The sequence below is a fragment of the Fundulus heteroclitus genome, chromosome 1, assembly GCF_011125445.2.
Source record: "Fundulus heteroclitus isolate FHET01 chromosome 1, MU-UCD_Fhet_4.1, whole genome shotgun sequence".
NCBI classification, from domain to species: Eukaryota; Metazoa; Chordata; class Actinopteri; order Cyprinodontiformes; family Fundulidae; genus Fundulus; species Fundulus heteroclitus.
This window is the reverse complement of record NC_046361.1, coordinates 39588616-39615433: the sequence shown is the minus strand read 5'-3', so window position 1 is coordinate 39615433 and position 26818 is coordinate 39588616. Positions and strand designations below refer to the sequence as shown.

Here is a 26818-nt window from a genome sequence, read left to right as displayed (position 1 = left end):
CGATCCTTTTCTACAGGTAAAATAAAACATGAACCAGTTTAGATCCTTAGAAACGGAGAATAAATGTCAATTTCTTTCTAGAATAAGAAACGTCAACAGGTCTGTTTAAGTCATAAAAGCCATTTATTCATAAAAACAGCCAGAAACACACAAAACGATAAAACTCCCACTGCAACGGAACAACGTAACAAGTCATTTGTTCACCGTTTAAACAAGAAAGAAAAAAAAAAAAAAAAACCTGTTTCTGTGGCCGAATACAGTACCGCTTAAAAATAAAAGTCAGTCAAACTTTGTGTGGTTTCAGCGTCTGGTTTTCTATCAAAAATAATTTCTCTGTGGGGTGATTGAAGGAACACGTGGGGCTGAGAGCGGAGGAATGTGTGCAACCCTTAAGACGGCGGCGCTCTCTGCAGACGAGCCGTCGCCCAGCAGAACCGGACCAGATCAGGACAATTCAGCAGAACCAAGAGAGCCTCAAACATCCTACATTTGGTCGTGATTAATCTGAGGACGAGCTATGGGCTGAAGGAGTAGTGTTCCACCATTAAGAACCCAAAACCATTTATATAAAAAATAAGATACACCCCTGATGTTCCGATCCCTTCATTCTGGGTCCAAACTGTCCCCCAAACAACAACCTGAGAGTTTCTCTTCTTTAAATTGATGCGATATGACTCTTTGTTCAGTTTCCAGACGAGGCTGAAATGATGAAACCTGGCTAGTTAAAAAACAAAAAGATCCGTTAAAATTTGCTGAAACCTACAGCCTTAGTCAGGACTGTCGTTAGAAAAATGGCTAAAGATCAGATTTTATAGGGAATCCTGTGCTGTAGTCGCTGTAATGACGCTAAAATGAGTCCATCACAGCTGTGAACCGGTGCGTTAAAACTCAGGAGTCTGGTCCTGCAGGCGGCCGTCCGGCTCGTCTCCACGCCGCCCGCTGTGGAAGACGTCTGACGGCCGCACAGATCTGCCCTCTGCGGCGCTCCGCGTCGTACAGTCATCGTTAACGAGGTTAAAAACACGTCGCCTAGCTAATAAAATACACCTTTCCCCCCGTGTGTTAGTAATCTAAACGTCCCCTCCTACCTGTCTTTTCTTTTAATAACGCGTGTTCACAGCTAACAAATATACGTCCCTACAATAAACACCAAGCGTAGCGGCCTTAACGGCGGCGTGGGGGGGGGGACCGTTAGTAGCCGAACAAAACGGGCTCAGTCTGTTCTCTGGCAGCAGGGAGGGAGGCAATAAGGAGAAGTGTGTGAAGTTCTGGAGGTTTGCAGCAGCTTCGCACCCTGAGAGTGAAAAAAAAAAAAAAAAACAAAAAAAAGTCCTGGTTTGTTAACCGTCTCCGATTCTACGTGAAAAAAGTACCTGTGCTCCCAGAATGCCGAGCTTTCCTAAGGCACGGAGGAGGCGGCGCCCAAAGCGTGCCGAGGCGCCGCCCTGACACTAAAGAGAGAAACTATGGCCTCAGGGTGGGGGGGGGGGGGGGGGGGGGGGGGGGCGTGGCTGCGGCTGCCTCCCCTCCAGTCCCGCCGCTCTACACAGAGTCCTCGTCCATCTTGGCGACGTCGGCCATCGTGACGGCGTCCTTGTCGGCGGCGCCGTCGTCAGACTTGGACTGCGGGGAGGCTTCCAACATGGCGGCGCGCTCCTCCTTAGGCTCCTCCCGCTCCAGCCTCTCCTCCTCCTTCTTCTCCTTGTCCAGCAGGCGGTAGTTGATGCCCATCCCCACGAAGAGGAAGACGCTGGAGATGATGAGGATGATGCCGCAGGTCAGGTAGGTGTAGTCGTAGTGGTGGTAGTAGTTGTAGAAGGTACCTGGAGGGAGGGGGGGTCAGAATGAGCTCCATTTAAAAAATTATCTCTCCTAAAAATAACATTAATTTAAAGACATTTTCAGAAGGACAGTATATGTAAAATACAACATTACAACTCTTTAAGTGACAATATAGAAAACTTCAGGGTATAGCTGTGGCAATGCGGCTTAAAAATAAAATCTGATCAAATTTTTGTTTCCCCTCCTTTTCGTTTCACAAAAAGAAATTTTAAAAACGGAGTTTTATGTCAAGCATTTTGTCTGGAATTGACCTGAAATGAAAGTGTAACTTAATAAAAGCTGTAAAAACAAGATGGCCGCCCTGCTGTTGTAAATAATTAAAATATAACTAAATGTTTGCTGCTGGTGGTTTTACACAATAAGCTCAGAACAGGCTTCACTTCCCTGATGTAACTTCAAACTAACTCAAAAAACTAATTTAACTTGCCTCGAATTATGGTAAAAAGTTTCCTCTTTAAATTAGAATTCAAAGGGTGCTAATATTTTTACAATGGATGAGTCATGATAGCATTTGTGAATAGGGCTGGACGATAATTCAATTAGTTATATATTTTTTATTTATATCTCTCTCAATAGACGTATATCAATGATATAAAAAAAAGGGTGAATAAAAAGTTCAATAGAACAGTTTTCCTTTTGTATTTTAGCCAATCATGTAGGTTATTATTACATCGCTACACCCTCCCAACCAATCACAACGCAGACCCAGGAACCAAGCTCCACCCCCTTCTAAGGGTTCAGGGAGCACATTCTTTTTTTCTTTTAAAAACTTGTAGTTTTGGTAAAAAGTTGATTGAATAAAGTTTGAATTGAGTTTGAATTAATTGTTTGTGTCTTAATCTAAAAATGTCCAGGGCTGCCTTTAACATATATTTTGAATTTGTTGATAATTATGATATCGATCAATATGATTTATATTTTATCCATGTGCTTTTCCACCCTAATCGCCCAGCCCTATTTGTGAACCTCTGGAAGCTGCTCAGCCCCCAGCAGCAGGAGTTTCTGACGTTAAACGGTTCTGATAAAGCGGCGCCCGGCGGCGGCGGACTCACTGGTGAGCGGCGGCCCCAGCAGCACAGGTATGCACTCCACGATGGTGACCAGACCCACGGCGGAGGAGAACCTCTGGGCCCCCACCAGGTCCATCAGCGTCTCGAACAGCACGGCGCTCAGCCAGCCGAAGGCGAAGCCGAAGAACATGGCGTACACCACGAAGCCGGTGAAGTCGTGCGTGAGCGGCGCGAACACGTGGCACACGCCGTTGTAGAGGACGGAGGCGGCGAAGTAGTACTGCACCCGGGGCCGCACCCACTTGGTGTTGGCCAGCAGCCCCATGGAGGGCCGGGCGAACATGTCCACGAAGGCCATGATGGACAGCAGCAGCGCCGCCTTCTCCTTGCTGATGTCCTTGCTCTTGGCGTAGTTGGAGAGGAAGACGAGCGGCGAGAAGAGGCCGAAGAACATCACCACGTTGCCCATCAGGTAGAGCAGGAAGCCGCGGTGCTTGAAGAGCGTCAGGTCGATGAAGCTGTTGACCGTCTGCAGCGCCGTCTTCTTGGGCGGCGGCGGCGCCGTCGGGTCGGCGCTCGGCGCCGGCGGCTGGGGTTTGGGTCCGATGGGGCGCATCAGGGAGCCGGCCACGCAGCAGTTGAGCAGCAGGCCGCCCAGGATCAGGAAGCTGCCCCGCCAGCCGAACTCGTCGTAGAGCCACGTGTTGATGGGCGCCATGGTGGACAGGAAGACGGGGCTGCCCGCCATGGCGATGCCGTTGGCGATGGGCCGCCGGATGTAGAAGTATTTACCGATCATGGTGAGGGCGGGGTTCAGGTTGAAGGCCAGACCCAGACCTGGGCAGAGAACATGGAGGCGGGGAGGGGGGGGGGAGGTTAGCTGAGGGGGAACCAGGAAGGAGGAACCAGATGAGCGAACATCTTACCTCCAACTACGCCGATGAAGAAGTAGAGCTGCTCCACGGTGTTACAGAAGGAAGCAGCAACCAGGCCTGAACCCGCCAGACAGCCGCCCAGCATGATGACGGGCCGGCTGCCGAACTTATTCACCAGGATGCTGCTGATCGGACCTGAACGACAAACAATAAAACGTTAAACAGATTTATACATTAAAGAAAAAAGATTTACACAACTTCAGGGAAGCATTTAACCTGCAGCACCGTCGCTGAAGGCTAACCCTCATTTACAGCCACATATTTTTCCCAGCATGCCTCCTGATCTCCACGAGCTGCAGCTTCACCGCCTCTGAACAAATACGCCTGCTGTGCATCAGAGTCAATGCAACTCACTTATTTTAGGACGTAAATCAGCACAATACAGGAACTATACCCACTGCTCTCCAATCTGCATCGTTATCTCATCTTTTTGTGTCTTTCTTTTCACCCTTTGGCTTTTTGATCTTTTTAGGGACAAAAGTAAAAAAAAATAAATAAAATGTAAATGCTAATTTTAACAAACATTTATTGTTTATGTACTTTTGTTCTGAATGGGAAAAACTGAAAGTAATAAGGTTGATAAAAATGTCAAAGCATGTTTGCAGTGGTCTAAAAAAAAAAAAAAAAAAAAAAAAAAAAAAAAAAAAAAAAAAAAAAAAAAGAATTCGACATGAAGGGTCTCTAAGCGCAGCGAGTTCACATTAAAATGTTTAAATGTGTTTTTAAAAAAAAGGAACAAAGCAGTGCAGCCAAGCCGCCGTATTAAAATAAAACCATCTCACAGGACAGTCTCCAGATAAACAACCCATCCAGCCACCAGCAGAGGGCGCCATCTTAGCAAAAATATGGCGCTGATTTACAAAGGGAGGCGTGAAGCAGGAGGAAGATGAAGGCCTGAAGCAGGAGGAAGATGAAGGCGTGAAGCAGGAGGAAGATGACCGAAGCTCCAGATGGACCCGGTATGACAGACGCTCTGCAGGGTGGAAAGTCTGCAGATCCTCAGCCATGCTGGGAGAAAGCAAAGCAGCAAGAGGACTGATCCAGAGCAACAAGATGATTTCCAAAACTTTCGTTCTTTTTGAAACTATCGCAATTTAATGAGTAGAACCGATCACAGAAAAGCGGTTTTCTGCCTGAAACACACAAGGAGAACTGAAGCAAAGAAGCCACAAAGCCAAACTTTATCCTGGAGTTGGACCTTAAAGGTGCATAGCAACATTATTTTACTTTAAGTTTATACGTCAGTAGCTCACTGGTTGGATATGAAGTTTTTAATGAAAAGATCATTTTGGTGTTTTATGCTTTGTTTTTGCTCAGTTAGTACATAAAGTCTTTCATGTTTATTTATAATAACAGGAAGTACGTACTGCCCATGTGCAGCAGGGGTTAAAAAACAGCTAACAGCTGTTAGCGTCTCCCAGAATGAAGCTCTGAATCCAGTCTGAACGTTGGCATTTACTGAAGCAGACACTAAACCTGCCGAGGCTCAGATGTGACGCAGAGTTGATTAAAGTGAGTAAATGTTCTGATACGAGGCTCTTAAAGTTGCTGTTATTAATTAAATGAAACGATAAAACTAACGGTTGGTCTTCATCACGCCGAGCTGCTGCTTTACTGCGAGGCGTTGCAGAGGCTCAGGCTATCATTATTTACTAGTGATTTATTAATTAAGCAAATTGGCATTAATATAGTTCTGTGATACTGTCACTAGATGGCGTCTGTTTCTATCTGCTCATTGCGCTCGTTGTGGGGCTATTTTTATGCTCAAAAAAGGACAATCTACACACTCAGGATGGACATTTTGTGTATATAACCTTATTTTATCATGATCAAACAGTTTTTGGTCTTTTAAGCGTATAAACATGGCTATATACCTTTAAATGCGCAGAGATATCAGATGATGTTCTGAACCTGCCAGTTCTGACAGGACGTCCAGATACCAGCCGGCTACACCAACCCTCTTCAGTGAGGAAGTTTTTACTCAGTAAGCTGCTTTTTCAGGCCAACACAGAAAAATTGTTCAACAGCGAATCAGAGCTTTTTCCTCTCTTAAAGTGGAAACTTTCTGCCCCAATCCAGGGGGTTCCAGAATAAATGTATAGCTTTAACCCAGATTATAGCTGCTGCCATTTAGTTCTCAGTTCCTCGGTCAGAGGAGCTGCACGCTGATCACAGCCCTGTTAAAATTGTGAACCAAGTATAAAATAGAGATGATCTCAGAGGTGATGCTGTTCCAGGTACCCTTACACCCCCCCCCCCTCAGAGAACATGGCAGCTTTGCCCTTGGAGTTTGGCAGCAGTACGGAAAGGTCAGGCCGGCCTGGACGGTCCGACCCACACATGCCGGCGAGGGACTCGTCACTTCTGCCGCGTCCGTCAGCGAGGCGCTGAGTGCCGACACTCAGTGTGCTGGAGGGCTGCCACCTTCATGGGGGGGGGGGGGGGGGTGCATTGCACCCGCACCGGAGAGGTCAGGGCGAGTTTACGGCACAGTGAGTTTCCAGAACCACGAGCTGAGAGAGGACAACCGAGACCCTGAGAGGCTCGACGTGCTAAACCCCCCCCCCCCCCCCAACGTTGGAGTCTTTGTCCCGGCTGGGATTACATAACCTGTTTGTTGCACTAATCTCCTCCCTGAAGGAAGATGGAGCCGAGCAAAGACCCGACTTCAGCTTCCCAGGAATCCCCAAGCCGGTCAACACGTAGATTAAGAGGAGCCGCTTTTAGCTTCCCGTCTCCCGTTATAGCAGCAAAGCTTCCAACGCCGCAGCATCACAGCTCCAGTTTGTTCAACCTGGCAGAGGAGGCGCCTCGTTCCCGCTAACGGGACGGCTAGCGTTCAGGAGGACCATCTGAAGCGTTGGAGAGGAGAGCAGCTGCTGGTGAGTCAGTGACTAGAGACGCCGACTGGATCTGGTCCAATCAGAGCGACGCACCAGCTGCACGACTCGTTAACTGGCCAACATCCATCCATCCATCAATCCATCAATCAATCCAGACAGAGGAACTGTCACAAAGCAGAATAACCTCCCTACCAGGGTTCTCCCAGGTTCTCTGCAGGAACCCAGCAGAACCTGTGGGTCCACAAGCTTTAAGCTGCAGAGACGCACCGATCGGTCCTTTCGTGGCCCGTTAAGATTCAGGCTGAACCACGAATCCTGATGTCTTTACAAGAACATACGTTTGCTTTAATTTAAACATTTTAAGCTAAAAAGATCTAAAACTGACCATGCCGTTTGTTGATTCATCCACAGACCCAAAATAAAACAGCTAGAAACTGACATTAAACATTTATTAAGCTGCTTTTTACCATTAAACCATGTCTGCTGACTAGTATTTATGTGCACCCCCCCCCCCCCAAATCTACAGCGGCTCTGTGGGTGTTTATCCAATGAAAAACGAGATCAGGGTGAATCTTCAAAAGCTTTTCCACCATTTAATGCAACATTCTGCATAAATGTTGGTAGAAAAGGAGGAAAAATGCTGCTTTAGTCTGGCTGGGCGTTTAAAATCAGGGATGCACCGATTGCAGGTTTCTGGCCGATCTTTAAAAAGTCCGACATGCCGAATCAGACCAATACTGATTTTATTTTTAAAATAACAGGACAGTTTATATAAGATCACAAGACATCTTCAATTGAAAAACCTTAATCAGTACCTGTGAAACAAAACCATCGCAAATCTAACGTTTAGAGCAGTGAGACCATTGCAGAGGTAGACAAGATCGGCTTCACATCCAAATATCAGCCGATCACAGATCTACAGAAATTAAGGAAATCGTGGCCGATCGATTGGTGCACCACTAATTTTAATAGTCACGTTTTTTTCCTGTAGAGTTAGAAAGCTGCAGAGATTTCCGCTTCCACAAACTGAGAGTTTTGGTCAGCTCTGACTGACATCTGGAACTGTTAATCATGAACCAATGCAACAACCTCAGTTCTAGCTGCAGAAAAGCCCGCAGCACGACGCTCAGGTTCTTTTGGTTTTGTCTCAAGTTCAATCACAGACGTCAACTTTACGCCTGAATCAAACCAAAGGATGCGTCAGAATAGAAGTCTGAACGTTTGCACACCTCCCCAGACTGGATTATAGATCCTATCTGGAAATATTTCCCCCTCTATCAGGTTTATCTGGTCAGCTGCACAGGACACATTAAAGGAGTAAAGATTCAGCCCCTTATCGGCCCAGTTTCATTATAAACCGGCACAAACGCTCTCCTCTGTCCATCCAGACCAGTTTCCCACCCACAGACCACATGAGCAACCATAAGGGCGCCCACTCTGTGCCTCTGGCCGGCAACAAAAGCTCTTTTTAGCGCCCCGGGCAGAACGTCTTGGGTTCACAGGAACAGTTACGGATCACGCTTGTTTGTAAACACCTCCAGAGCCGGGAAGATTAGGAAAACCTGAACCAACTAACGGTCATTACCGCTAATCGCCTTAGTCTCTTTTACAGGACAGATTAAATTAGCTTTAACTTCAGCCCCACAGAAAGTGGAGAAATCGATAGTTTGACTGCAGGGCCACCAGCCTAAGGACAGAATCAACACCAAGCAGACCGTCTAAAGCTTGAGCGCCACAGCAACCAGAACCAGGCGGGGCGGCGGATACGAAGGCAACAATGGCTGAGTGAGGCTGGAGGATCTGCAGGACAGACGGTCCGTTGTTGCTGCAGCAGCGGAGGAGACATGAGAGCCGCCGCTTCATCTACAAACCCACATGTGAGGAGGAGAGAGCTTTCCTTTGTTAGGGATCCAACGTTAACGTTTCAGACAAGCCAACAATAAAAGCATTAAGAGGCAGTAAAACTGTGCAGACTCCAACCCTGAGCCATAAAAATAATTACAGCTTAATTCCTTAGAATTAACTTCAACTACAAAGACTCAATGTTGGACTGGACAATAATTCAATAACAATATTTATCGATTGATGATAGAACAAGGGTCAATAAAAAAAGTTCAATAGAATAACAGCTTTCCTTCCTTATGCATTCTAGTCATGTAGGTTAATGTTACATCATTACATCCTCCCAGCCAATCACAATGTAGACCCAGGAACCAAGCTCCGCCCCCTTCAGAGAGTTTGCATTCTTTTTTTAAAAAAACTGGCAGTTTTGGTTAAAAAGTTGGTTGAATAAATGGTCGAGTTTGAATTCAGTGTTTGTGTCTTTATCTAAAAATAAGTCGCTAAGAAACTACATAAAACAGCCACTGCTGCACTTAAAATGCAAGTTTTGAATATTTTGATAATCATCGATAAATGTGATTTTGTTTTATCGATATGCTTTTTTCTGTATATCGTCCAGCTCCAACTCATCAACAAAAGACTCAACAGAACTCAGTTGCTGGTGACTGGAAGTTTGAAAACTTGTTACACATTTCAGAGTCAATTAATATAAATGCAATAACCAGAAACCATATATAAAACTGATGTTTTTACCATCTATACCAGGGGTGGCCAAACTGTGGCCCAGGGGCCATTTGTGGCCCCTGTGCTGACTTTGTGCGGCCATAAACCAGAATTTTAAGACCAACGCTAGTGGCTTTTTGCAGATGGAAACTTTTCATTTTTAATTAAAGTAAATTTATTATAGACAAGTTAATATTTTACAAATTAATGTTCTGTACAACACAAAACGTTTGAAATTAAAGCAAATGTAAGAAGTGCCTTATTAAAGGACATGGTAAATTGGGTAAATTGGGTGACGCAAATGCCGACTTTGGTTCATTAAGACCTGATTGAATTCCTTTAATAAAGTAGGATAAATACAGTTTAATACCTTTTCTTAAAATTATCATATTTTGTTGGGCAAGGTTAGCATTTTTGGTTATTTTTATCTTTGGCCCTTGAGCGGTTTCAATTTAGCCATTTTTGGGCCAATAGCCAAAAAGTTTCGACATTGCTGATAAAAATGGATACATCGTTAGAATATTTACATTTAAACGGCTGGATAGAGCCTTTAAGGAGACATTTCATCCAACAAAATTACACATAAGACCGCTGCGACACTGTTGCCAACTGCTTTAATCTGTAATGACTGTTCTGAGAACGTCGCCATGCGTTCCCAGAAGCAGTCCACTCTGGTTTTACAGGTTATTAATGTCGTAAAAACAAATGAACATATGACGAAAGCACACAGGTAGTTTTTGTCCACATGTTATTAAACACAACCAAAGAAAAACGAGAAAAAAAATATTTAAGAGGCCATCTATAAACAAAACTGCAGTTTCTAAGACACGTCTTCCTTTCATTAAGGCTGCAAGAGAGAGCAGGCCTTTGAGTAGCTAACAGAAAGGCCAGATATGTGTGAGAGTTAAACATCCGTCTGTCCTGAAACATGCTGGATAAAAAATAAATATTGGCAAACTTTAAGAAACCTCAGCAGGTTAATTTCAGGTTTATATTCTCTAAGGAACATGCATGGAGAATGCAGGTTTTGTCATGCTAGCAATGCTAACAGCTAACACAACACCTCTACATTTCAAATAAACAAGAGTGGAAGCAACGTACGACTAATTTAGATGATTAAAGTTCACATCTGAGGGGATGACAAATATTGTTTTATTTTTAATATGTTCCTAAAATAAATATCTGAAGCTAGCAACCACAGCATCTCCGAGTCCAAAGAAGCGCAGATTGTAAACCTGCCACAGAAACTCTGCATTTATAAAGCTAGGGTCTGTGATTTTCCCCCCAAAGTTTTCCCAAATCGCTTTTTCAATAACTGTTAATGCGCAAGACTGGCTTATCTCGCTCTTCAAGGGGGATCACGACTTAAAAATCTCTCAAATCCACTCTGGTCTTATTTCCTTCTACTGAATCCTTCCTCTTTGTTAAAAACATGAACACAGTTCGCTTCTTCTGACTCTCAGCCATGTTCAAAGTCTACAGTGAGAGGAGCAGAGCTACAATGAACGGCTAACTGCTCAGCTAACTGCTCGGCTAACTGCTTGGCTAACTGCTTGGCTAACCGCTCAGCTAACCGCTCAGCTAACCGCTCAGCTAACCGCTCAGCTAACCGCTCAGCTAACCGCTCAGCTAACCGCTCAGCTAACCGCTCAGCTAACCAGATACATAAACAGTAGAAGAGCGCAGCTAGCAAGCAGAAAGTAAGAAGGAAACCTGAGCGCGTCAGAATGATGTAGATGAGGCGATACACCTGGTAGTGGAGGGACAGAGGGGCGTGAATCGATAACGCCTCTGGGTGAGAGACAAAAACAAAACTTTAACAATCTCTGCCCCTCGGTCTGAAGGGCAGGGAGTTGTCAAAACATTTATGCATTTAGAAAAAGGAGGTTAAATTTTGTCTTCTGTGGGAGCTGCAGGCCTGTAAGAACTGTAAACATTTTACCCAGGATTACTGAAAGCGTTTGTGAACAGGATTACCAACTATAGCTTTAACCGGTGCTGACGAAAGACGCTAGGGACGAGCTGACCAAACTGAAATGCGCTTTATGGGTTGAAGCCATGAATTATTTAGTAGCTGCAGCACTAAACAGTCAGCGGGCTCCACAGAAGAGCCGTGCTGATTGGCCGTCAGACAGAGGCTGAGAAAATATGCCACTGATATCAAGCTAAATATTTATCCGGGTTGGAGCCTCATTGTGGTGGTGTGGCAACATATCAGAGACCCAAATTCAATCACAAAAGAAGAAGTTGGGTCAATAAAAGTCAAACTGGCTCCGGTTGTTTCCTCTAATGGCCACATTAACCTCACATGCCCTCATCTGTGAATTATTTATGCCCATTGTGGTGCTTTGAACAGCCATCCTGACAATGATGCGTTAATGCCTTGCTATAAAAGGCATTAACCTGTCATCTGTGCCATCGCGTCGAGCATCCTGTCTGCGGTGAGTCAGGCGTCTGTGACGTGGCTCTGAGCGGGTAGGTGGCGTTTCTAACCTGTGTGGAAGAGTGCGGACGTGCGTCGCGTCACACAAAGCAGCCGGTGAGTCAAAGAGCCGGCCGGCGCAGGCAGGCAGGCGTCCCCCCTCAGCTTCTGGGGAACTGCGGTTTCTACAGAGACGGTAACTGGGAGGAGCGCTCAGTGAGGAAATACAGCAGCGGAGGGAGAAACTATGCACGCCAACATCTGGTTCCTGTTACGCAACTTCTACTCCTGTAAGCTTTTCTGCCTCGTCATTCCCGGCTTGGAGCGCTGCAGGCGGGACGGCCTCCCTGTATTTACCCAGTGCACCCCCCCCCCCCCCCCCCATGCATCCTTACTGTGCAAAGAGTGAAAAAAAAGTTCTGGAGAATAAGAGCTCGCTTTGTCCCAGAGACGGGAAGGGAAACTCGACTCCTCCTGGAACTGGATCACTTTTTGTCTGAGAGGAGAAGCAAGAAGAGTTCAGGACAGCGGGGGCCATCTTTGCATCAGCTGCTGGATTAAAATGATAAAAAACAAACAAACACTGACGTCGAGCTGTGCTTGTGATCGTTGCAGGTTCTGAAATGTGGAGTGAAACGGACCATTTTTAGAACCACTATCTGTCCAGACAGCCAACTGCTCCAATGCAGATGTGCAGGAACATCATTGCTGCTAGAGTTAACAAAACCACTTTCTTCTAACTCAGTTTATGCAGAAATCAGCTGCTCAGAAAGCCCATTTAGCTCAGATCCTGTCCCATCAGATGCATCTTACTTTACTGACCTAAAAATAAACATTCAGCGCTCTGATAAATGCAGATAAAAATCAGTTAAATCCAGTTTTAGGAGGTTTGCCTTGATGCATCAAGCTGCAAACTCAAATGTTTAGGTACCTCTGGTAATGAGGAGCAAATCGCTTTGAAAAGAAAGTGTTACTGCTGTAGCTTAATTCCACAATAATCTGCGTTGAAAGACGATAATTGACATTTTCCAGCGCAGTCCAGCAGACTAGACTGGAGATGCAGGAGTGAAGGAGTCTACATGAAGGACAGAGCAGACTGGAGCTCCTGAGGAAGCTTCAGCTCCAGTCCTGCAGCTTTTGTGTGCATCTCTGCTGCATCCACACACCTGAGTCACATGATCAGGTGATCTGCAGGACTCTGGAGAGCCTGGCTGCACCTGAGGAGCCGATTCAGCCGTTTGACTCAGGTGTGATGGAGCAGGGACACACCTGGTCTATAAGGAGAGCAACATCTGCTGGAGCAGCAGCATCAGTGCCAGCGCCTTAAAGCCCAAAGAATAAAGAACGCTGGTTCTGTTCTGGGGACTCCTGCAGAACCTCTGGAGATGACTTCATAACATTATGGACAACCTGAGCATCCTCTCCTCTTAACTAGAGATGTGGAGATATCGATGTCCAATAATATTACGTTTATGTCCGATAACCGACATTTATCAATGAAATGTTTATATATATTTAAGTTTGGTCAATTAAAAATGCCAATATATCGCACATCCCTAGTTAAAGGTTTAATTTCTCCATTTGGGATTAATTAAGTCTTTTTGAATTGAATTTAAACAAAGATTATATATTTTTTTAAGGTTTTAAAGCACTAGTGGCTCTGTTTTTGTACAGTGGGCCGACAGGAAAGGGGGACGAGAGACGGGGAGAGACACGCAGCAGACATGCGTACATCGTCGCGCGCTAACCACTGCGCCACCAAAGCATGCCCAAAATTATAATCTTTTAATATCAAAATAAAAATAATTGTTACGTTTAAGAGTTTCTGCTTGTGTTGAGCAAAGCGTTTCAGAAACTAGTAATCTGTGACTTCCTGGTATGAATGATGTGGCACAGACTTATTTTTCCTTTTAACCTATAATAAAAAAGAAAATCAAGAAAAATAAAAAAGGCGGCAAAAAAATTAGACTTAAAGATTTTTTCTTTTTTATTATGGGTCACAATAAGACTAAAAAAAATGATTAAATAGTGGTTAGTTAACATGTAAAGTCAGAAAATGTTAAAAAGCAGCTTTAACTGAGTGATTCATTTCTTCCTCACACATGGAGAATGTAAGGGAAGTTAAAATAAATGTGCCTGAATGAGAAGAGCCTCATTTTAACCTCCTGTCCTTTGTTAAGCACGGAGGAGGTTCTGTGATGCTGAGGGCCTGGAACCGACTTAAAGATGCACGAATTGGCCAAAAATCTCATACTGTGATATATTTCAAACATAAATTAGCTTTAATTTTAACAAACAACGAAAATACCCTGCAGATAAAGACGTTTTGTTTTAAATTGTCCTTGTTAACAATGTAACCGTTTCTTATTAAATCAGAATATTACGAGAATAGCTTTGAGTTAATCAATCCTTGTTCCAACTGTTTAATATTTGCCTTTAGTTTCCATTTCCCCCATCTTTTATTTTTTCTAAATTTTATTCCAACTTTTATTTTCCTATATTTCAATCATGTAAAGCCTTTTGCGTCGTCTTTGTAATGAAACGTGTTATGCAAACAAATTACCCTTGCTGAACATAAAGTGAAAACAACAAATAAGTCCATGTATTAAACAGTTTGACCGCTACTTAACGCTGTGGTGAGATTCCTGAAAGTTTCTGGTAAAAAAGTGTAATTTTATTATTTCAGAGTTTATATAATTATATTTTCTCTTCTCTTAAAATGTGGAGCAAACCCATTTTAAACATTAACACCCAAAGGACGCCTTTTATCCTTCGTTACGTAGCCGATACTTGCAGTCTTCTGTGATTTGAACATGATATATTGTTAAAATTACGATTATCTTCCAAAAACGATTAACTGGAACACCAGATCTTAAACAGAAATCTGGTGAATTCTGTTAGAAACCTGATCATCTAGTATTTCAGAGGGATAATCACTAACGCATCAGTAAAAATAACCACAGAGACAGAGAAATGAAGCGTCTCTGGTCTGCAGAGTGATCAAAGACCCCCCCCCCCCTCATGTCACCATCAGATACTTTATATCAGAGCAGAACCAGGAGCTTTTATCACGTCAACGTCTGAAGCGGTACTGAAAGACGAGCCCGTCATCAAGTCCAGACCATCTGTCCTCCAACGCCAGCGCCGTTAGCTTTAACCAGACATTTACAGCTCGTCAATCAAGTGTCGAGTCTGAAGATCCAAACCGCAGATAAATACTGTAAAAAAGAAACGTCTCTGATCTCTGGATCAAACATGTCTGCAGCTAAAAATCATAACTGCTGAGGCTGAAGGCAGCCGAGACGTCCCGTTTAACGGACCTCAGATCATTCAGCAGCACGAGATAAACGCCTCAACTTCATGTCATCTCACATATTTAGGATTTTTGATCAAATAAATAGGCCAGGAGGTAAGATGTAGGCTTTCACAACATGTTCTCCAACCCAGGGTTCCCACACCTTGGTGAGCATCAAATTCAAGGACCTTTCAAGGACTTTCCAGGACCAATTTCCTCAAATTCAAGGACCACACGTGGCGGCATTTACCTACTGTGACCGCTGAATAGGTTATCATATTTTAATACAATGCAAATTCAATAAAAGACTAAACAGCATAGAAGTTGTTGGGTCAGAAGCAATGCAAGAAAGTGGACTTAATTTATAGCCTACATTGATATTGATCATATTCATAGCCTACATTTATATCCACAGTACATGGCTAAGCCATACTACATTACATATAAGATGTACATTAGTCTACCGCTTCATGGAATTTATGGAAAAAAAGTGCAGCATTGAGATGTTCAGAATTATATCAATTTGTTTCACTTACTTTCATTTTTCATTAAGCTAGTTTTTGACTTTGACTCTGAAAAGTGGCTAAATATAGCAACAAAGTCGCTGAGTTGGCAACACTGCGTGAATGTAACCTGTTGGACGCACGTAGGCCTAAACCGTAGCCTAGCAACTAACGAAGAAGAGCAAACGTACTTTTGCAAATTAAAAGTCTGCGGAATCAATATCATTTTAAAAGATCGTGTGTTAGTAAAATAATGACACGTGAGTTGGTATCCGTGTAAACTTTCAACCCCACAAAAAAATTCAAGGACTTTCAAGGACCTTGAATTTATTTTTTCAGATTCACAAACTTTCAAGGATTTCAAGGACCCGTGGGAACCCTGCTGATAAAATAATAAGGTTGAGTTGTTAAAGGCGAGCCGGCTGCCTCGTTCTAACACTCAACTCAAACTTTATTTATAAAGCACATTTAAAACAACCGGGGTTGACCAAAGTGTTGTACAGATAAAAGATAAAAACTGAATGCTAAAATAGATAAACACAATGCAAAAAGAAAAATTGAATGCAGATAAAATATAACAGGATAAATGTTTAAATTTAAATAAAATAAATGTTAAAATAAAATATAATTTGCCAAATGTCCACCTAGACCTGATTAAAAGCCAGGGAAAAGAAATGTGTTAAGAGAGGATTTAAAAATCTCCAAGTCCTTCCATGGCTCCCTGTATCTCAGAGAATAGACTTTAAAATCCTTCTGTTAGTCTATAAATCCCTGAATTAGCACCTAAATACATCACAGACTTTTTATCAGGGCATCAACCCTCCAGACCACTCAGGTCTTCTGGCTCCAGCCTGCTCTGCAGAACCAGAACCAGAACCAGAACCAGAACCAGACATGGAGAAGCAGCATTTAGTTCCTATGCTCCACTGATCTGGAACAAACTTCCAGAAAACTGTAAAAGTGCAGAAAGCCTGAGTTCTTTTAAATCAAGATTAAAAACACATTTGTTTAGGATTGCCTTTGACTGTTCTAGTTAAACTGTTTTACTGTTTTTAATGTTCTTTTTTTGTTACTACATTCTATCCCTACTTGCTTTTATTCCATTTTCTATCTACATTTTATTATTTTGCTATATCTTAATCATGTAAAGCACTTTGTATTGTCCTTATATAGGACATTTTTGACCAATCTGTATAATCTGACCCAATCTGTATAATATGATTGAACTTGATTTTGTAAAGTGCCTTGAGATGACATGTTTCATGATTTGGCGCTATATAAATAAAATTGAATTGTACTGAATTGTGCTATATAAATAAATTTGCCTTGCCAAGGAGCCTGACGATGGAATATGCCAAGGTAAATTATTCCACAGCCACAAAGCCAGCCTCTCACCTCTGAGCCACGCTCTGCTTTTATTCTCGGTGTCAAAGCAGAATCTAAACCAGAGATAAAGCCGTCACTAATTCGCCGTGTGTACTTTCTGCAGAAGCTTTCTCTGGATTACATCAGAACCAGCGAGCGTCCGTGGCGCAACGCCGGCCCTGCAGGCGCACATTTCTACATCGTCGGGGCCGACGCCTCGGCTTGGCCAAGCGTGGTGAAGATAAAGCATGTTTTCCTCTTGCTTCGCTGAAGGGAGAGCAGATAGGAGGGTAAGAAGACGGCAAAATGTCACGCCTGAACCGCCACAAAATGAGCCGCTACGTGAAATCAATACAGGGGGGGGGGGGGAGCACGGTGACGATAAGGCGACACGCAGCGCACCGAGCTAATCCCTGCCAAACAAGACTCCTCAGGATAATCTGAGCCTCAACAGGCCGGCCAGCTCAGCTTCACCTGCAGGAAAAGAAACGAGGCGGACAGCAAAGTTTTCTCCTGCATGTTGGGAAAACCGGAGCCGGAGCTCCTGAGGGCCTCAGGAAGGAATTCCTCAGATACACCGGCTGGACGTCTGGTGTCCTCCTCATCGTCTCATCACTCACCAGCAGCAGACACATGACTGACAAGATATTCCTGTAATTTCTATAAAATATTCCAGTCAGCCTGAGAATCTTGACCTTCAAAAGAAAAAACGCCCTGACATCTCAGGAAGATTGAAATACTGCAATCACTGCATTTTAAATCCCACATTAAGCTAATAATCTGCTAAAATTGGTAAATTAATAATCAATAGAAATCAATTCTCCAATCATTCCCACATAATATTCAACATCTGCTAATATTTGCAAAATCCTCAATACAAGTTACCATTCGATCACATTTTATTCCACTCTAGATTAAAGACAATGCAAAATGTTGAGCTTCAGTCCGTTTTAAAGGACAAAATGGTACAAAATAACCTGATTTAATCCCACATTCCATCTTTTAATCTGCTAAAATTGGTAAATTAATAACGATAGAAATAATTTCTCCAATCATTCCCACATAATATTCAACATCTCTGCTAATATTTGCAAAATCTACAATAAAAGTTCCCATTTGATGACATTTTATTCCACTCTAGATTAAAAAAAAAAACAGAATGCAAAATGTTTAAAAAGGACACAAAATGGTATAAATAACCCAATTTATCTTGTTTTAACTCAGAAACCATGAATTGTCTCAGTTTGAGCCAACCCTAAATTGTTCATTAATGACTTTTCTTATCAGCTGTTAAATTAAAAATAAATAACTGCATAAAGCTTGGGCGAGTTTATGGCATCAAGGTACGCAAAGTTGTTAAAAGTTACGGTTTTAAGACTGAAACATACGACTTGTACGACGAGGTTTATTGTTCAAAGTTAATCTTAACTGGAGGCCAAAGAAATGCTGAGAGGAGGCACTGCCGGTCAGCTGGCTGAAAGGCAGCAGCAGCACTTTAACAGGCAGCAGCAGCGGCGTCCCTCAGGCTCGTGTTCTCGGCCCTCTGCTCTTTATACGCAGACGACTGCATTCACGTTAGTTTTCTCCTCACCTCCGCCGTACATGACGGCCAGCATGATGGAGGAAATCCAGGACACCTGACTGGGCGACGCGTCAAAGATGACTTCAATCTCCTTGAAGAACACGGTGATGGACTTGGGGAAGGCGTAGGAGAAGCCGATGCAGATGAAGGCTCCCGCCACCACGGCCCAGCCCCAGCCTCCTTCTGGGGGGGTGTACCCCACGGGCCCACCCACTGCGGGAGGCATGTTTGCTCAGGGAGACGGAGCAGAAGGTGGTGCAGGTACGGACAGGTGACCCTCCTGAGGGCAGGGGACGGGGGGGGGATTCAAAGCAGCACCTGGAGGGGGACAAGAAACAAAGCAGAGGTTATAAAACTGGACAAATGGAGAATAGTTTTCATTCATTTCCATAATCCCAGTGGAGCGTTTCACCCCAGACGTCCCTCTGTTTTCTCCTCGCTCTGAACGTCTGAACATCTGACATGGAGAGTTTCTCAGGAAGCGCAACGCTGCTATAAAATACGAAGTCACCAATTCCTGTTGAGCAATTTCCACCATAAAATAAAAAAAACCTCACATCAGTGCAGTTAAAGCTGCTGAAGTTAGTTAGAAGAGGCGTCTTCACTTGACTTTAACCAGTTGTGTTGTAAAAAGGATTTTAAAAAAGCCCTTTTAGTCGTCCCTGTATGCCCTCACACAGTTAGTGGGTAATCACGCAATGCTGCAGCGTCTTGAATAAAAACATCCTTTTTTTTCTCCTTATTTAGGCCACATGTTGCTATTTATGATCCGCTCTGTTTGTGCATTAGACACCATGTAAGGGAAATGACCCAGTGAAGCTACGCAGGGACTGTATAAAAAAAAAAAAAAAAAAAAAAAAAGCCACAGAGTACACGAATGGCTGCCAGCATGGGAGAATAAATGCTTTATGTTGGAAAGGAGAGGCCGGCTGAGCTCCTGCAGCCTCGTTGGAGCCAATTAACAGCCAGGACTCACGCTGCCTACAAGGCTTTTAGCTGTAAACAAGCGTGCCCTAACAATCATTACACTGAATAACCGGTTAACACCACCGCCCCCCCCAGTCTGATGCACGCAGAGGAAACGCCTTCACTTCCACCAGCTAACCATTTAGCTTCCGGCATCCTCACCACAGAGCGCCCTGCTCAACCAGTTTTTAAAAAAAAAAACTGGTTAATTTCAGCCTCATGATACGTGACGTTCACAGACCGGAAACATGACCAAACGCAGACCAGCCATGTCTAAAAACAAAAATACACACACGTTAATGGATAAATGTGATGTAGGCCGCTTAGAAATGTAAAGAAACTCTGAGTTAAACATTAGAAAAACAGAGCAAGAATTTTCCATGTTTATTCAGAATCAGTTTCAGGATTCCTGCAGTGGTCATAATGTTGTGCCTGATCACTTCATGAGCCGTGCTCTGTCTGTTTGCAGTGAGTAAACATCACAGACCATTGGACCAGTGTTATTATGGTCTGTATGGGGCAGAAATAAGTAAACTCAATGGTCTAAAAACCTGGCGTGCCTTCAGACTCGCTCTCTGCCTGCGTTGAAGGTTCTGAGCAGGAAACCCGTGTGACCTCAGAAGGTCCCGCCCCGGTTTCTGGGGTCTGAACAGGGGCTGAGGGTGCAGACGTTGCCCCCCCCCCCCCCCGGGTCTGAACTCAGCGCAGGGCTTACATTACCTCACACACACGGAAACGGGATCCGTGCCGAAACGCGAGTCATAACTTCCAAAATGGAAGCATTCAAGTCACCTCTGTCTGTTTAATGAGCATTAAAACAATCCCACCCCAAGGCCCTGGGGGGGAGCCCCCCCCCCATCAGGACACACAGGAGAACCCGAGCCTGTTTGGAACCGGTGGAAAAAGGTTCTCCTCTTCTGGATCTACCGTGTCCTTAAAGTCACATTTGGCCCAGAATCAGCCAAAAACACCCAGATCTGCACGCAGCATGGAGGCGGCTGCACTTCCTCGTTAGGAAGTTAACGAGCCGCTTTAAAAGCCACAATGTGCCCGATTTATCCAAACCACTTCAGGTATCAGCTGCACTGGGGAAAAAGGAACTAAAAGTAAAATCGTCTTGAAACGAGTGCATTTGTCTTTGAAATGAGTATTTTTACCTTTAAAATAAGATAATTAGATGCAATGCACTTGACATAAGGAGATTTTATTCATCTTCTCAAATCAAAAGACAAATACACTCATTTCAAGAGGACTTGCCTTTTAGTTCCTTTTTGCAGTGCAGTATCAGTGTTTACTCAGCTTAGAGCGCTTAAGGTCGGGTACAAAAGCCCCCCCCCCCCCCACAGAGGACCCGGTCTGCTGAATGGTGGGGTTGGGGGTTTAAATCCCGTTAAATATCAAAGCAGCTCCTGACAGCGTGGCCTCCGACCCGTTCTGACATTAAAGTCCAGATGAGGCGGTGAAAGCTCGTCCTGGCAGACGCCGGCTGGTCGTCTTGTGTTGCTCACACACCTGATGGCGTTCGTCCATCTTGGCCGACCTCACAGCGAGCCTCACGCCTAAAAGCAACCCGCCCCCCCCCCCCCCCCCCACGCCAACCAGCCCCCCCCCCCCCCTCAGGATCGGCTGGAGTCGAGCTACAGCTGAAGGAAGAAGAGAAACTCACGACGGGTTCCCGCTGCAGATCACACGTCTGTTCCAAGTCCAACATCTGACAAACACCCCCCCAGCCCCCCCCCACAGCCCCCCCCCTGCTGTTTCCTGCACCTCACTGTTAACTCACAGCAGAGAGTTCAGCAGCGGGGCCTCAGACCCGGCTCAGCTTCCTCTGCTGAGCAGCAGCGAGGGACACGGGAGCCACCGCTGCTGCTGTGACTTAAACAGAATGTACCAGAGGACAGACGTCTGCTTAATGCTGGGGGGGGGCAGCCTACAGAGCTGGCCAAAAGTTTACATACCCATCAGGGTCATGAAGGTAAGGGCTCCTGTGGGCTTTAAGTCAATGGAGTGCAGTAGGCCTCTCACGATAAGCAATTAATTAATACGATACATTTTGATCACATGATTAAAATAAGCTCAACATTTTGCGTATGCTTGTGTGCTTTTAAAGTCCAATATTATAATCCAAATTATGCTTAAATAAATCACAACATTGACCGTACAGCCCTGGTAGAAACGGCGACATTTGGACGCTTTAACGACACAATGATCCCAAACAAAAATTAAAAGGTTTAATGGACGCCACAGGCTGACAATAAACCCATGGAAACCTTGACCTCAACTACACCAAAATAAATTTATGAAATGGGCTTAAAAGCCAGATCCGCTCCAGAAAACTAATTTAAATTCAGTCCTGAGAGCAACAGTTGTCAGAATAATGTCAGAAAGCTGTTTGTGTGACTAAAAGTTTATTTATTAGTCTCCCACAGGATGAATCTGTGTTTGGAAGCTGCAACTCAGCACATAAAACAAGATTACAATAATAAAAATTTATTTAAAAACATGTGATAGAGGGTTAACTTGCTTTGGGACAGTTAATCATCATTAGGGGCGTCTCTACACATTTAAGCCACCATGTATTACATACAAGTTAAAAGAGAACCTTTCTCGGTGTATGTAAACTTATGACCGGTGATGTCACCACCAGTAAATATTAAATATGAGGAGTTATAACTATTGGTGCATCTAGAAAACATCAAGAATCATAAGGATGGAGAGAAACGGTGATAATTTTACACAAACCAGCATTAGCTGCAACACAACCTCTGAAAATCTGGATTTTTAGAACTGATGCTGTTTCTGCTGCAGTGATTCTGTTATAATAAAGTTTAATAATGTTTTTAACCAAAAATAATTATCTAAAAAGGGTTAAGCAGCACCTAAAGCACCACTCAGGAAACATTAAGCATCAGACTGAAGTCTTGTTAACGGAGTAAAAAAAACAAAACAAAAAGTGAATTGTTATCATAAACCAGTGGGATTGGAGCCATGCGGCCATTTTCCCCCAGGAGGTCCCCCCCCCCCCTCGGTGCCGGGTGTGTGGGTGCCAGTGAAAGTGGGGCAGCCCCCCAGAGGAGTCCTGAATGGAGACATTCATTCAGACGTCACAGACGCCTCATTCAACCTGGAGACGCAGGTCAGCGTTACCTGAAAACAGCAGCGGAGCCTAAAAAACACCTTTAAACGTCCTGCTAACATTCTGCTGCTCTTTACGCCTTTTTCCTCCACAGGACATTGGAGTCATTCAGCGGAAATTACTGCCCACCAGCAGCAGCAGGAGGAAAAAAAGCCTTTAGCTGCATTAGTGAAGTTTGCGTCGAGGTTTTAAACCCAGATTAATGCCAGGAGAACGTAAACCATGCAGCCGAGGCTCGGCGTGGGAAAACTTTAATTACTGCAGACGTGGAAGTGGACGCGACCGGTCATGTGGAGAACATGATGCACATGGAGCAGCGCTAAAAAAAAAAAACCAAAAAAAACGACCAGATACCAGCTCTGGCTGCACGGTTTTAAAACCGATGACATGATCAGATTCATTAAAGCTGCAGGACGTTCTCTGGAGCTCGTCTCCCTCGTTTTAAATCAAAGGAGGCAGTCGGTGCAGCTTTAGAGACGGCAGCAATAAAAAAAAACGGCTGAAGAAGCAGCAAAAACCTGCATTTCACAGAATGGGAACTTCCTGCATTAACACATCGAAATCATCTGGTTACAACAGAGAGGCTTACAAAACCCCTTTCTTTCATTTCAAGAATAAAAAATATATAAACTTACAGCCCACAGACAGCTGAGAGTGGAAACAAGCAGCAGAGCAGGTTCTCCTGCTCAAGGTGAAGGTCAAAGCGGTTCTCCTGCTCAACATAATTCAAATGTGTGGCCATGAAACAGGAAGTTTAATTTTTTAATGGGGTTTTTTGGGTTGTAGGGGTAAAGCTCCATGATTGTACCAACCTCACACCCCAGCAGACTCAGACAAACTCAACCAGGAACAATGAAGTTTAAGTGAAACTGGAGCTGCAGCGCGACATTCACAAAGGTCAGGGGTCAGCGCGGCAGGAACGCTGAGGCCTCTGGGAAGGCGAAGGCCGCTGGAAACGACTCCGCCGCTCGCTTTCTGCTCCAGATGATATCTCCTGGTTACACGCCTATTAATAAAACAGGCGGCGCCGGCCGATGCGGGACAATGGATTCCCTGCAGAACGTGACCGGGTCTAAACGACTGAATCATAACGGGACAGATTTAGACTGACCGGACATGAAGGGACCCACATCACCATCAGGAGACACGCAGGACATCGTCTACGGTTAACGACGCGGACTAAAACTTCCCCATTTGACAAAACTTATAGTTTCCACATTCCACTTACTCTGCTACATTCTCCTACTACTCTCCAATTTCTCATCATTTGCTGTCATTTCGACGTCATGGTTTTTCCTCCCTCTTCATAGCTACATGTAGCCTGATGTCCTGTTTAGCTCTAAAGCTCAGTTTCAGCTCAACGCCACCGTGGAAATTTCTTACTGGACCGACAGACCCGCAGCAGAAAAACATGGCGGACGACCCAGCGCTCCTTCTGGTGGAGGTGGGTAAATATAGACATCTTTATGATTCAGCTCGTAAAGACAACAGCGATCAATGAATTGTTAATTGCTGGCCGTCGCTCTTGGAAGAAAGTAAGAGGCTTTAAAATGTTGGAAACCATGTTTTCTACTTCTACGTGTGACGATACGCTTAGTGCTCCCTCTCATCCGTTAGACCTGAGAACTGGCTCAGAGCTTCTCTCCTTGGTGAACCTAGTACAGGAGCTACTGCCGCTATGCGATCTTACTTTCCTTTCACATAGAAAGTACTCCTGGGTCAATGTGAGCTTCTGTGCTTTCTGTGTCTCTGCTCTGTCTTCTCTACCATAGAAAGTACTCCTGGGTCAATGTGAGCTTCTGAGCTTTCTGTGTCTCTGCTCTGTCTTCTCTAAGCCCCAGTGGGTGGAGGCAGATGAGCGTTCACACTGAGCCTGGTTCTGGTTCTGCTGGAGGTTCTCCTCCCTGTTAAAGGGGAGTTTTCCTCTCCACTGTCGCTTCATGCATGCTCAGTATGAGGGATTGCTGCAAAGCCATCAACAATGCAGACGACTGTCCACTGTGGCTCTACGCTCTTTCAGGAGGAGTGAATGCTGCTTGGAGAGACTTGATGCAACCTGCTGGGTTTCCTTAGAGAGGAAACTTTCTCACCAACCTGGAGGATCTGATGGAGTCTGACTTTGGAAAGAACCTTGAGATGACATGATGTGAATTGGAGCTATATAAAAAACTGAATTGGAAGATTTAAAATCTCTCTACTGAATGAAAAAAACAAATGGGATTCCAGTCTTAATCTAAAATCTGGTTACATTTTTATCTCTTAAATTGAAGAAATATACAGCGACACAAACCGGTTTGGTTGTTATCAGAGGAGCAAAAATGGGGTAATCTTTAGTAATAAGTTACCAGGACTCACTGACCTCTAAAAGCTCTGCTGGTGGGGCTAAAGTCTCCAAGGTGATATTTAGTGTTAAAGCGCTTCTCACTTAGCAGATCAGCGAAAAGCCAAGATTGGAAAACAATGGCAACCAGAGGTGGGAGCAATTAACCTCCACACACATGCTAAATATCCAGCAGGATATGCAAAACAGTCCCAAAAAAACAGCTCCAAGGTTAGACAATGGAGGCGCAGCGCCACAGCAGGGAAACAGAGGATCTGGAGACCAACGCTGTGATTTCCTCAGACATCGCAGCTTTTTGATGGTAATCAGGAGCCAAAGCTGATCAGCTGTGGGTTAAAAACATAAAAACTCTCAGCGGCTCACCTTGACCCGGGTTACCACACGCTGAAACATTTATTTCCCGGACTAAATATAGCCACATGTCAGCCCAGCGCGCAGGCAGCCGGGAGGCTCCTCGGTACGTCCGGGTCCGTCAGGCGCATCATAAATCCAGCCGGTTCAGAACCGGGCCGCTCCGGTCCGGACGCCCCGGCCGTGAAGCGGACACCCACGCTTTCCACGTGTGGGTGTAAAAATAGCGCCACGCGGGCAGCATCACGCCACCGTGGGCTCCCGTGGAGCCGCTTGATGTCCCCGCGTGCCGTAGAGGAGGAATAGCGGAAGCCGCGAGGGCAGCGCGGTGCCCGCGTGAAGCTAATAACCCCAAAACCGACCAGGATGGTTAATTAAAAGTGGCGTGAATCAACCCGAGCTCTCCGTATAATCAGTAAAATAAATGTTTTTTATATATAAACGGCGGCACGCTGTGACGGTAGCCCGGTTTACTCACCGCGGGGTCTCCTCGGCTCGGTGTCCGGCTGAAGGTCGCTGTCTCCCCGTTAGGAGTCGCCGCTGTGACCGGTGTGGAGGCAGCTCGGGGTGCCGCGGACCTCAGCGCGTAACTGTCCGGCCACAGAGGATGAGGAGCAGGATGATGGCATTACGAGCCAGCCGTACGCGCATGCGTATAAGAGGCCGTGCTAGCAGCCGAGGGGACAGAGCGCACGTGCGCGCAGAGGGCGGGGCGCTGCCCGAGCGGCACGTAGCCGATGGCAAGAGGTTTTAACATTTAATGGGATTACGCTCAGCGCTTACGCAGCTTCCCTTCATCCGCAGCAACTTTCTTTACAGTCAATGGCGAACAGATGGTCACTTCTTAAGTTAAATAAACACGTTTATACCCTTAAAACGGCCACAAACATTAAGGAACCAAAGCCAATTTAAGTCTGTAAACAACATTTAATTTGGGGGCCACCCATTCCCATGGTTAGCCGTATATCATACCATACACATTTTATTTAAAAGCTTTTTATAATATAATGCACTCTTTCAGGAGGAGTGAATGCTGCTTGGAGAGACTTGATGCAACCTGCTGGGTTTCCTTAGAGAGGAAACTTTCTGACCAACCTGTATAATCTGATTTAATTTGACTTTTGAAAGAGCCTTGAGATGACATGTTTCATGAATTGGCGCTATATAAATTAAATTGAATTTAATTCAATTTAAACACCCACAGGACCAAAGTGTTATATGCAATCATAAAATACAAATGATCATAAAACAATAAGCAAAATATCAGCTCATACCATCCATGTATGACTGTTTAGACATTGTTCTGGTTTACTACGGCAAATTCATAACAGTTGCCATATTTCTTTGTCATTGTAGCATACAGTTTAATGAAATTTGTTATCTTTGTTTAACCGAGCAGCCATGGTGCGTTTCCCAGAGAGCATTCCAGAGCTCAGGTATTGCTCATTGACCCAGAGTGGCAGTCTGTGGGATTTGAACCAGCAGCCTAACTACAAGGTTGCCACTAACCCTGTTATTTTATTCGATTTATAAATAGCAGAAAATCCCGTACTTTCCCTAACCCTTACCCAATGTGCCAACTCATACCAACCTTAACGACATATCTTCATCGACGGCTAATAATTTAAGGTAATTTTCTTTCATCTACTGATAGTAGTAACA

General features: G+C 44.6%; 1 protein-coding gene across 1 annotated transcript; it reads right to left on the bottom strand.

Moving 5' to 3' along the window:
• Positions 1-102: 102 nt before the first annotated feature.
• Positions 103-25806, bottom strand: LOC105930929 (monocarboxylate transporter 1). The gene is made up of 5 exons (XM_012869379.3): positions 25635-25806; positions 18372-18680; positions 3779-3922; positions 2895-3689; positions 103-1823 (listed from the first exon to the last, which is right to left on the bottom strand). Exons 2-5 carry the CDS (start codon positions 18586-18588, stop codon positions 1543-1545), a joined length of 1437 nt encoding a protein of 478 aa, XP_012724833.2. The 5' UTR covers positions 18589-18680; positions 25635-25806; the 3' UTR covers positions 103-1542.
• Between the last annotated feature and the right edge of the window lie 1012 nt (positions 25807-26818).

Coding starts and splice junctions, on each gene's coding strand:
- LOC105930929 (XM_012869379.3), bottom strand. CDS start 18,588: ATGCCTCCCGCAGTGGGTGGGCCCGTGGGGTACACCCCCCCAGAAGGA. Junction 3,923..18,371: donor GGCCGTCATGTACGGCGGAG/GTGAGGAGAAAA, acceptor TTTGTCGTTCAG/GTCCGATCAGCAGCATCCTG. Junction 1,824..2,894: donor GCTGGGGCCGCCGCTCACCA/GTGAGTCCGCCG, acceptor CCCTCCCTCCAG/GTACCTTCTACAACTACTAC.